At 41.3% G+C, this 12,994-nt stretch overlaps 1 protein-coding gene across 4 annotated transcripts in view; it reads left to right on the forward strand.

Annotated features, from left to right (window-relative positions):
* Positions 1-12,994, forward strand: part of APP (amyloid beta precursor protein) — a 145,782-nt gene that overhangs the window by 52,117 nt on the left and 80,671 nt on the right. For all 4 annotated transcript variants that reach the window (XM_081908000.1, XM_081908002.1, XM_081907999.1 and 1 more), the window contains exon 3: positions 12,628-12,757. In XM_081908000.1, coding sequence (XP_081764126.1) covers positions 12,628-12,757 — 130 coding nt within the window. The remainder of the gene's footprint in view (positions 1-12,627; positions 12,758-12,994) is intronic.

Consider the following 12,994-nt stretch of genomic DNA (forward strand, 5'->3'; position numbering starts at 1 on the left):
TGATCTTTATTATTTTAAAGAAATTGTTTTCACTGATAGAAGGTGCAACATGCATTTTAACTTTTCTCCCTCTCCAGGAATAGGACATAGATGGGAAACCTGCAGTCATACATATGTTGCTGAACTTCCATGAGCCCCAGCCAGTATGGCCAATGGGCAGGGATGATGGGAATTGTAATCCAATAATATCTGGAGGCTGCAGATTCCATATTCCTGAGATAGGTTTCCTCTTCTCAGCAAGAGATAAATCAACATCCCAGTATAATAGTTTTAGATATTACAATGTTTTTATTTATGTATGGTATTTCAAATAAAATCTACAATTTACAATGCAATTAATTAGTTTAAGTAATTAATACGATCTGTTTGTTAAGAAGTGTTATTTGTTTGCGAACTGTGGTTTAGGGAAACAGGCTAACTTCATACCATGGTTTCTGATGCTGACTTACTTCTTTTAACCAGGTATGGCCCAATTTTTTTCCTTTTCAAAAAATGTGTCGTTCCCCCCAGCTGACTATTTTCATACACATCCTGTTACACACAGAGAGATTGTGGCCTTCAAAACTACCACCATATTACTGTTTTTCAAATAATTTTGTATTTGGCCGTTTCCTGTTTGCCCAATAGGTTGTGATGCCACAAGATGTTTTGTGACAATTCCACCCAAGCCTTAAAAATGTTCTCCTTATTTCTTTTAAAAATAAATAAATAATGGCCACACCCACTTAGACATGAAGGTTGACCATGGATCAGTGTGTCCCTGTATAAGGAAAAGGTTAGCCACTCCTACCATGAAGAACTATAGTTCACTTTAGCCATCGTTAGTCTGAGCTCAGATATATATAGGGGAGAGGGGGAACACGTGTGCTTAAAAACTGTGCACATAATATTAAACTACGGTTTAACATTATGTGCAGAGTCAGCCGTGGGCTAATCAAATTCTGATAGGGAAACAGGGTGTTAAGACTTAGTAAATGCCTAAAGTGTATTAGGAAGTAAAAGTGAAGGGGAAAATGGAAGGTTATTTGTTTCTTGTAAATAATTTTCCTTCCCCCCCCCCATTATTAGATGAGCAGTTTATTTTTATGAAAACAAGAAAGTGAGAAAATGTTCATATGGTTAACATATTAATAGAAAGCGGTACATATGATGGTGCTTACGAGGAGTTTAAAGTAAAATTGCATATGTAGTTAGAAGGAAAAGATCCCAATTTTCCTGCTTTTTGAGGGTTGGCATCCTCAAATAAACAGACTGATTAATTGAACAGCTGTGTTCCAGACTAGCAAGAGAGAGAAGCTGAGAGAGAGAGAGAGAGAGAGAGAGAGAATTTCCGTAAAGGTCTAAGGAAGTTATCATGCTATCAAGTGGCTGAGGCAATCTCAAGTTAGAAAATGCCTGTATCAATAAAACTTTATACATTTCACAGAGCTGATTCCAAGACTGTGCTTGCAAAAAACCCACAAAAAGCATGGCAAGTTTTGAATCTGTTGGGTACCTTGATTTCATTTCCATTTAAAGTCTTTGTTGCTCCTTTCTTCTTTTAGTGATAGAGTAGAAAACAGTCTAGGTTTTAGATTAGCAGATGAATATTTTTTTTTAAAAGTTCAAAACATACAATTGTTCTTCATGATTGTTTAAATTCAGGGATCAAAAGCAGTTTATGATTCCTTGTGTTTATACTAAATTACTAAATGTAATTTAAAAGCAACATTAAAACTTGCTTACATTCTTGCTTTGTGCTGATGTATCAGTGAAGGGGAAAGGGAGAGAGAGAGAGAGAGAGAGAGAGAGAAACATTTTTGAATTTTTGACCTGCCAGGTGTTGCTGAACTACAGTTCCCAACTGGAAGGGCGGGAAGGTAAACAGTGTTTCTGTGTGCTCTGTTACTCAGCACGTTGTTCCGTTGTGCTAGAGGCTGTTTATTCATGCTGGCCACATGACCTGGAAAGCTGTCTGCGGACAAACCCCAGCTCCCTCGACCTGAAAGCGAGATGAGCGCCACAGCCCCAGTCGCCTTTGACTGGACTTAACCGTCCGGGAGTCCTTTAGCTTTGCCTTTTACTGAAAGAATGCCGCTGCCATGCTCTAGCCACCATGTATCTCCTCCCCCAGCATGCTTATCCAGCATGGTATGGCGCAGGTGCTTTTGGGAGCCAGGAAGCTGCTGTGCCACAACACCTTGCACCCAGCCCGGCACTGTGTTGCAGCTGTTGTAACATGGCGAGTGCCTGTTGTTACTCAGAATTCGTTCAGTCAGTCTCTTCTCCACCTCCAGAGAATGAAGATCTTGGTCATAGAGGCAGCTGTCCAGTTGATGGGAGTTGACTGAGTCTTTGTTGGAGCAGGAGTCAGAGGGTTGGGTTTTGGTTCCATCACAAGGACATGCCCTCCTTTCCATAGGAGTGCTCACTTGCAAGCACTGACTTCCCACTTGGGACAAGAACTGCACACCTGCTTGGTTTCACCCCATTCTTTAAAAGCAGAGCGGGGGGATGGGAGCATGTCAAATGTTGTGAGTCAGTGTTAGAAACTGGGATAGAAAAGCCAGGAGCCAAATGGCTTGTGGGACATGGGTTGTGGGAGCCAAAACAGAATGTCTAGTCACCACTGGGGGTGTGTGGCAACACTTTTTATTTATTATTTTGATAAGCATGAACTAATACTATCATTTTGATAAGCAATTCAGATAAGAGAGCCAGTGTGGTGTGGTGGTTAAGAGCAGTAGTCTCGTAATCTGGGGAACCGGGTTCACGTCTCCGCTCCTCCACATGCAGCTGCTAGGTAACCTTGGGCTAGTCATACTTCTTTGAAGTCTCTCAGCCGCACTCACCTCACAGAGTGTTTGTTGTGGGGGAGGAAGGGAAAGGAGAATGTTAGCCGCTTTGAGACTCCTTTGGGTAGTGATAAAATGGGATATCAAATCCAAACTCCTCTTCTTAATTGACACATTGTTAATATCACATTTTTAGCAGAAATTGTTAATGCATGTTTAATTTGCATGTTTAATAAAAATATTGGTACCATACCAGTTTTCAAAACACTACTCTGTATTGTTAAACTCCTTAACATATTGTCTATCCTTAACCTAAACTTCAAAGCACACAGATTTCTGTAATCCTTGAGTGTCAGTAGGGCGCCAAAAATGGCGCCCAGACTTTTGGAGGTGCTCGCAAATGGAGAATCTTTAGGTGCAAAGTGCGCCTGGCACCCTTCTAATTTCGAACTGTGGTTAGGACAACATCTGTGCTTATGGCTAGCCATGTTTCCTAGCGGTCTACATGAACCATTGAACTATGTATCCTGTTGTTAGAGCTGATTTTATCAATAAAGCTTTTGGGATTTGCCAAGCCAAAAGTTCGAGTCTTTTAGCCAGCCCAATCCCATTGACTGTTCCCTAAGTAAACAGGGATTTTATTTTATTATAAACTGTGATTGTGATGACCTAATGTCACTTAGGTTGAAATGCCTTATGGGAACCTTTGTTTCCCAAGATCTGTGCTACCGGTATTTGATTAAGTTGAGAAACTCAAAACTGCCTTTCTGTTGTAGACTTGCACAAAGCCTTATTTCTATGCCCTGTCAGAAGAAATTAGGAGGCTAGTCATTGAAACAAAATAGAACAGAAGGGTTCTTTATACTCTGTGCTTTCTCTTGTCATTATGCAACATTTGTTCAAAGTAGGCTAGTTCTGCTATTGGACCTAGTAAAAAATACATTACCCAACAGTATCTAGAGGCCATTTCTGCACTGAAACTAGTTCAGGAATTCTTCGTTTAGACAATGTGTGGATTGATACATAAACTAATTGCTAAGCTTTGATGGAAGAAGACATAAAAGGATGGTTTTTTTAAAAAAATGTGTTCGTCAGGAAGACCGTCGGGGGAAAATGTCAATCAGCATTTTTTTTGTAAGAATATTTTGCTGTTTATAATAGAAGGTTGACTTTATTAAATTACGATGGGCAAGTACAAGTGAAGTGATATGTAATAAGGCCCTCTGATATTGTTGGAGAATCTTTACATAGCAGATAGCGGTTGTGGTTTTCTCATGAAGGCCTGAGAAATAGGACATGGGGAGGGGAGAGAAGCAGTCTACATAGGAGGCAAGGAGGCAATCTGATGTAACCTTTTAAAATGGAAATAGTAGGTTAAAATGCATTTTTGTTAGGATTTTTTTTCATGGAAACTTTGTTTCTAATAATTCCTCTCCCTGCCTCCAAAAATATTGTGTTTTAATCATTTTTTAATCTCATGAAACCTTTCGTGCAACAAAATTCAAAGAATTTAAACAGCTGAAGCTGTCTTACATTGTAACATACAGATGTTTCTAGCAGTCATCCAGGTTTTACTTTCTTTCCTTTTCTGTGGCCCAAAAAGACCTTAGCAAAGTGAAAATGCTTTTCAAAACCAGAGAGGTTCTCACTCAGGATGGTTGAGGCTGCAGACAAGGTTAATCGGACCTTTCATAGATGTGTGCAAAAGCCGCTTATAACACTCATTTTAATTGCAGTTTGTGTTTTTTGTTTTTATTATTTGCATTATGTTTTATTTTAGGTGTGTATGTTTTAATTATTGTGTTATTATTCTTTGTTCTTTTTAAACTGGTCTGTGACTGTATAATAAACAATTGATTGAAGTGACTTTTAAATTCATAGGAGCACTGAGGATTCCCACCACTTTAAATTAGAAATAGAAAACTGGCACCTTGAGAGCTTAATTTACTTATTTTTATGACCTCCATCTTAGTTTCAAAACTCGAGGACTCTCCTCTTATTTTGCAGTTTAACAATTCATTTTGTGAGGCAAAACAAGCAAATTTCACAGTGGCTGAGGTGCTTTGGGGGGAAAGGGAAAAAAGAACACCCCGCTTTCTTGCAACAAAATGAAATGTTAGAATCCTGAGTTGACAGCATGCTCCATACCCCTTCAGACTGCAGGTGAAGGATGCCAGTTTTTATCACTCTTCCACGTCTTTTTAAAAAGTTTGCTGGTTTAAATCAAAACAGTATCAACTGACTTGTTGGGTACAGGCTCTGTGAGCGACCATCCCTTATTCTGCTAGCTTTTCTGAGAACTCACACTCTACCCCATTTACTTTATGCTGATGTTTTACAATCCATTCTGTTACTCCCATTCTGATGGAGGTAGACATCAGGCCTCAGAGTGAGGGGCTCAGGTGCCTAGTAAAGTTACTGGTACAGTGAAGGGGAGAGGTTTTGAAGATCTTTGACTCTACCCAGAGTATCACTCCCACTTGAGTTGGGCCATAGGCAATGTGGTTGACTCTTGAGCAGGGGTAGGCAACCGGATGCGGCCCAATCGCCTTCTCAGTCTGGCCCACGGACGGTCTGGGAATCAGCGTGTTTTTACATGAGAAGAATGTGTCCTTTTATTTAAAATGCATCTTTAGGTTATTTGTGGGGCCTGCCTGGTGTTTGAGTAGAATGTGTGCTTATATTTAAAATGCATCTCTGGGTTATTTGTGGGGCATAGGAATTTGTTCATTCCCTCCCCCCCCCAAAAAAATAGTCCGGCCCACTACATGGTCTGAGGGACAGTGGACCAGCCCATGGCTAAAAAAGGTTGCTGACCCCTGCTCTTGAGCCTTTCTTCATTACATAAGCCCTTTTTAGATTGGCTTCCAACCACCACCTAGAGTAAAATCCTTTCCACTTTCAATACTTACTGTTAAAGCCACGTAAGCTAGTTTCAGTGATAAGGGTCAACACTGGGCTTGTGCAATACCCATGTGGGCGAGGATTTGCTGAGAGCATTTGGGGTACCTGTTAAAATTCCTCCAGTGAGAAGCACTTATGGTTAGATAGATTAGCTGCCAACATCCTTATAATTTGCAATTCTGCTGTGCTTATCTTTCTTTCAATTCACTAGTGGTTTCTATAAAGCCGTAATAGATTTGGACCCACTTCTGTGCTGTCCTACTGGAATACTAGGGAGTGCCAAGTGACTATAGCTCCCTTCATGCAATTACTGGGAGGGGAAATGTTCTGCTGGCATTCTCAATGCAGATGCATCACAGAGGCTTTCCCAGTAATTGTGTGATGCCCCTTTCAAGTGATTTGCATATGAAGGGGGCTCATGGAATCTCTAAATTAAGAAGGAAGTGACAAAACAAAGCTGGGACTTTGGAACCTTTCATAGAGAGGGAGCTCAGGCTTGGAAATGCCTGTGTGTGGCCATCTCTTAAACAAGGCAGAATTTGTGATCTTTGTGTTGCACTCTGAGGAAAACCTGCAAGGTAAAGACAATCAGAACAAGGTATTTGCTGTCTTACTCCTGCTTATTTGAGTTCTCAGACCGCCAAAAGTCTCATTTCCTCACAGTATCGCAATAGACACACTTCTGAAAGGAGAAATATTGGTGTGAACCAGTGTAGAGATGATAAAGCAGGCTAGCTGAAGTGCAGCCCTGGAAATTGCTGAAGGCTGTCTCTGGGTGTAGCCTCAGGGTCCAGTTTAAGCTGATGTTCTGGTGTATATGATCAGGAGTTTGCATATATTTGTCCCTAGAACTCATATAAAGAAACTTCAGGCCCATGAAATGCATCTCATTTCTTTGACTTAAAAAGTACAGGACCCTAACCATGCAGTCTTCTTAATTGTGTAAGAAGCCTCCAGAAGAGGAGGCTCTCTCCTTCAGACAGTCACTGTCACCTTCCTGGAGGGCCCTGTTGGAGGGGGTGGGGTTTGGCCGCACAGCCTTGCTTCTCCTTTGTGTTTACATGTGAGGAGATTTGAATACTAGAATAGAGCTTGTGGTTTTCTCCTTTTTAACTACAAGCCTTTCTGTCTGTAGAGAACTTTCCCTTCAAGCTCTGGTTGAAGTTTCTCCAATCTGAGTGTCTTTGAAGAAGTGCCCTGGATGATGTTTTCATGAGCAATTTTCTTAACATTTGGGAAGTGTCTGAAAAAAGCCGCCTCTTTGCAGCTGCACTTACCAGCCAATTTATTGGGGCAATAAAAAGCACCAGTAATCCAAATTACAGATATGTAGGAATCATAAGTCTGCTCCACGAAAACCTTGAGATGTTACGAATTTGTGTTTGGTTGTTTTATTTCCATTTACTGTTCTTTTAACAAAGCCTTCATTGGCAGAGACTTAGAAATACGAGAGGGAAGATGTTGAATTTTCAGAATTCAAGCAGTGGTGACTGCTGTTATTGCAAAAACTGCTTGCTTGTAGCAATTCTATATTTATGAATCTCCACTACCATTTTTATCACTCTTTCCCAGGAGAAAAGGCCCGAGTTTGAGGTGGGGGAAACTAGGAATAAAATGCATAAGGGACTAAGAACATCCTGAAAGAACACAGAGTTTTTTAAAGGCCATGCCAGTGTGTGTGGTTATATATGTGAAAGTGGCATGGGTGTATGAGGTTGAATGGAGGTGAGGTTGAGTAGCTTTGGCCTGCTCACCGCTGACATGTGGCCCCTCAAAAATTATCCATGAAGCTATGATCGCCATTCGTATTTAGGCCTGGGGGATGTATTGGTATATCACCCAGGACTGGTATGAGGGGCAGACCGCAATGGTGATTTCATTCAGCGGTATATTGCTAGTGAAACTGCCACAGCTCCTGAGTCCCCCCAGTGCAGTGAGGGAAAAACAAACTGCAGCTGGGGGCAGAGGGACTCAGAGCCACTGCATTTTCACCAGCGATATACTGCTGAGTGAAACCGCCATTGCTGTCTGCCCCTCATGCAGAGGGAGAGTCAAGCTGCGTCAGCCAGGTGCCGATACAGCTTTTTCCTCTCTCCTTTTCTTTAAAGTGCTTGGCTCGTCTCAGCCAAGCAGTTTTATGGAGCTCCCCAACCCTCCACCAGCTCACATGAGCCAGCGGCAGGGTGGGGGCTCCGTTCAGTTGTAACCGCTCTTGGCTGAGAAAGCTCCAATCCTTCTCCCGCTTCCTTCGGAGCAGGATCTGGATCCGGGCTCCCTCAGCTGAGAGGAGGGCTTCATGCTCCCCAGCTGAGAAGCCCCAATCCTCCTGACAGCATGCAAGCAGGAGAAGGATTGGGGCTCCCTCAGCTGGGGAGCAGGAGGCTCAGCGGGGAGAGTCTTGCGGGGGCGGGGTGGTGGTCTTTGTGCTCCCTGGCTGAGAGGGCTGTGCCAGTGAAGGTGAAGGGAGCCCTGACTCCGGAACCTGTCAGGTTCCGTCACGGTGCTACCTCCATCTTTGGGCATGCGAGGGAGAGCAAGCGGCCTCTTTCTCCCAAGAAAAGGAGGCCGCTTGTCCACCCTCATACCTTGCTGGCGAAAGGAGCCTTGCAAACAGAGCCTGTCAGGCTCCGTCACAGGGCTGCCTCCATCTTGGGGAGTGGAGGGCTAGTTCAGCTAGAGGGTGAACCTGCAAGGCACTGGGGTGAAAACACCTCAGCTCCTGTGCGATGAGAGCTGAAGCAGTCTCACCCAGGGCCTCACAGGCTGGGGCCAATGCCGCTCTTTTCAACATCGCAGGATATTGCCAAACTGTTTGGCTGGTGATATACCGCGATGTTGAAAACCTAGTATCGCTCAGCCCCATTCATATTCAACATGTTATGGCTGTGATGTGGTGACTCATGAGAACAATATCTCTGTTGTGACGCTGTCATTCCACTTCTGTTAAACAGTGTTGCTTACCACACTGATCCCTTTTGTTGCTTGGATAGCTCGTGTGTCTGCCAAGGATATTTGTGGGTGGCATTGTTGTAATACATAGTGAAGAACCCATCATACAGCCATTTTAAGCTAGATGAGGGGTGGACTTTCAGCACTAAATAAGGGGTATATGTTAAATGTGCTTAAGTCAAGATGGAAGATGAGGAAGCACTGTCTTCACTTGCTTTAATTGAGTGAAATAAGATGGTTGTGCCTACAGAGATGGCAGGACAGTATGATCTCAGTATGCATCAGGTGATGGGAAACTGTGTGGGCCAAAAATGTTAAGTTAATAAAGAAAAGATTGTTTTTTAAAATGACCTTGATCAAATACTTTGGTCACGTAATAAGACAAGAAGGTAGTACAGGCAGAAAATTAAGCCTGTTCCAAACTCACAAGATAGACATGATGGAGTAGAATGTTCAGTTGCTTTCTGTAGGAGATGCTGTTGTGCTAAGAACCTCAAAGCCGGCTGGCTGGCTGGCTGGAAGAGACCTTTATTCATTGAACTGCCACTTTTCAATACATGCAAAGAGAGCCTTCTATATAGTCATATGTAACTCAGGCATGGAGAACCTACTTCCTAATTAGGTCCTAATTCCAACCATGAGGCCATTCCCCCCAAACCATGCCCACCTGTGTGACATCGAGTGTGGGGCAGGTGGCAACTCGTCTGCCAAGGACCGGTTGGGAGCATTAAATTGCTTCTGGCTGTTCCTCAGCATGGGTGTCATTGCAATGTTAGGGGATTGACAGGTAGGAGGTCCTGTTCCCCATCCCTGGTGTAGCTGCATCAAATGACCCATGTAAGATGCAGGAATAATCTTGCTTGCCAGCACAAAGCAAAGATTATATACTGTAGGTGACATAGGTAAGGTTTACTTCCAGTCGTGTTGACCTCTGATTTTGCCAGTTATGGTCATCTTGACTCAGGTTCTATTTTAATTCATTAATTTAGAATTATTTGTGTTGGAGGAAATGAGCCTCAGGGTCATATCCCATTTCCTCCTCCTCATGCATGTGGCTTCTACCTGCCTCTCATCTGTTGTCTTTAATACTGGTGCCAGCATAACCATGGTTAGGAATTCAGGATAGCAGGGGAATTTTCATGCAAGATGGAGGGAGTCTGTGTGCTCACAGCCTTCTCTCACCTAGGTTTAAGATCTTCTGGAATATGCACTCTTGTTTCCTTAGTATTATTACACAGCTTTTTAAACTGGCAGCTAAACCTTCTCATGATGGGCCTTACTATTTGTGAACAGGATTTTTTTTTAAGTGCTGCCATGACATCATGTGTTTCAGAAATATTACATCATACAGACTTCTGATTCATGCTAGTTTAAATGGTGAATGCTAGAACCAAGCAGTGCATCAGTAGTCTACAGGGATTTCTTAACGGAGTAGTAATCTTTCAAGCACTTTACTGTCTGCTGTAGGAAAATGCATCCCCTATGCTGCTCTTAAGAGATTGCACCTCAGAGAGAATTTTATTTTTTTCGAAATCACAACAGCTGCTTCAACATCTGGGAGATGAGTTGTATCTGGAATATACAAAAAATGATCCTGCTGCTGTGGAATAATTGACTTGCTTGACTAGCTACCCAAGCTAGATTTTAGAGTTGTGGAGTGTATGGCAAACACACACATAGGCACACATTAAAAACAACAACTACTTCTTCTGTGGGGAGTTTAACCCTGCCTTAGTTATAATATATTGAATGATTTACCCTGTGAATCTGTGCCATAGATTTTCTATTTCCATGCTACGCAAGAAGTTTGGATTAGAATTAGAATCTGCTTTCCATCCCATAAATGTTCATTCAGTGGATGGTGGGAAAAGGCTACTCCAATAGCATACAGCAGGTAGACCTGTGATTTACAGGGAAATGGAATATATTCCCTTCATCTGTTTTGTTCAATCTGCAACATGGAGCCTGTCTTTGTTTTGTTTTTCTACATCAGTCAATGGTAAAAGGTGACATGGGAGGAGGGAAATTTAATTCTAATAGCCAAAGTCAGCTATATGTATACAGAGTGGAAAATACATTTAAGCAAACAACGCTGGTTCTTTATGAGATCTTGGGTAACCCCCTCCTCCCCAAGCCGTGCAAATAAAAATGGCAGAATGCTTATATTTTACTGCATCTTAAAGTAGGTGTGTCTGTGTGATTGATGATACATTGTTGTGTATGGAAAATGAGTAATAGGAGAAGGAACTGTAATAAAGCATATGCTGAAAAAATAGAATTGGGCATTTCCCATTTCAGAAATTAAGTACATGGAAGGTGTGTGGAGACCAAGCAATTTAGGGCTTCACAGATTAATAGAGCCACTTGAATTGTGCTTGGAACACTACAAAGAAGCAAATTCAGGCTCCATAATTCACTTCTGTCAGCAGCTGGCATGCTGTATTTTTCACTAGTTGTATCTTACAAACATTCTTCAAATTTTTGGTAAGAAATTCTTTTTTTTTTTTTTAATTATTGTTCCCGGTAATCTTCCTTCTAACAAAACCTGTTTATTTTGTGCACAAAATCAGGGGAAACATTTTCCCCCTGAAGTATTTTGTATAGATTGCTAGTCCTTCAAAACCATTCCTTGGTCACTGAAACAGATGGACAGTATGTAATCTCTATCATCAAAGTGCACTTTCGATCCAGTGCCTATACCACAGTAGGTGAGGGCATACTACTTTTTATTGAGTGGTGATTAATTGTGATGTGTTTGTAACCAACCACTTGATAAGCAACTCCAACAGCCCAGTTCTTTGGGATTTGATATGGTGGTCCGCTGTTATTGTTGTTGTTTATTGAATTTATATACCGCCCTATACCCAGAGGTCTCAGGGCAGTTCACAGAATAAATATCTTGGATATGCATATGAAGGTTGGGCTCCCAGCCTGACTTCTGAGGCTCATGTTGGTTCCTCCTATGTGACCCTACTGCATCCACATGGCTTCTGCCTTCTTGTTTGCTAGTCCCATTGGAGAGTTTCTTATTTTTGTAGTTATTAAGCCAAAACATGGGGTGAAGAAAGGAAGAGATGTATTACGCTGGTTAATAATTTTGATTGTGGGGGGAAGATGAATTGATTCTGCTGTGAATAACATTGCTTTCCTTGGATATGTGAAACACCACTGACTGCCTTTGTGGTTTTGGAAATATATTTATTGGACTTTTGTGAACGCACAAGCTGTAAACATAATGGATCATTCTTACAGAAAACTACAAGAAATCATCATTAATGTATGGACATGGTTATTACAAGAAGATGGTACAAGGAATTAGGTATCTAAATCTGGGGACAAAATTTATTTAGCCATAAATTAACATTTAATTGAGGCGGTATATGATTATTTTCTTTGTTGCATGTAAATTGTATGTAAATTCAATAAAATGACTGCCCCTGTGTTTAGAAACAAGTACAGGAAAATCGCCCCTGCAAACATAACTCCACAACTCCCTGCTTGTAAAATGCACTGTGGGTAGGCTGGCGTGTACTAGAATGTTAATAAGTTTGCACAAACCCCAGTAATAATGCCCCCCTCCACCTCTTTCCCCCTTTTCTTCTTAATGTAGCACTAATGTCTCAACAAATGAAATTGATCTGTAGAAAATGTAACTTGTAAAAAGAGACGTTGCACATATGCTTTTGTAAACCAATTAATTTTTAATAAAAATATGTTAACAAAACAAAACTATGCCACCTCCAGCTCCAAATATGCATTTATTCATTCATTTCCTGCATTCAGTGCCTCCTGAATGAATTTTTATCTAATCTTCCCTTGAAAATAATCAAGAAAAAGAGGTTCCAAAATTTTAGGCAGTGTTTGCACTTAGGAACTAAGTTAGGAAATGTTTTTCAGCATTCTATTCTAAATAAATATGCATCCCTGTAAATAATAATAATAATAATAATAATGTGTCTCTTATTTCAATTAACTGTGCTCTTTGCATTTTGATTAATAGGTTTACCCTGAACTGCAAATTACCAATGTTGTTGAAGCCAATCAACCTGTAACAATCCAGAACTGGTGCAAGCGGGGATGGAAACAATGCAGAAGTCACCCTCACATTGTAGTTCCATATAGGTGCTTAGGTGAGTATTGTCAAATACTTCGTGATTTTTTTCTGAGCTTTAACTGCATATATCCTTCTCCACAAACACTCCCCTGCCCCGCTTTTCCACTGAGCAAGCTATAGCTTATGTAATAACACCAGGGATTTTTTTTTCTTTTAAGTGTTGCATTTTGGAAAAGCAATAATTAAATTGCATAGTGTTTAGACTAGTGGTATTTACTCCTAAACAAACCAGCAAGAAAATCTCTGAGGCACA

The sequence above is a fragment of the Podarcis melisellensis genome, assembly GCF_964234715.1.
Source record: "Podarcis melisellensis genome assembly, chromosome: 4".
NCBI classification, from domain to species: domain Eukaryota; kingdom Metazoa; phylum Chordata; class Lepidosauria; order Squamata; family Lacertidae; genus Podarcis; species Podarcis melisellensis.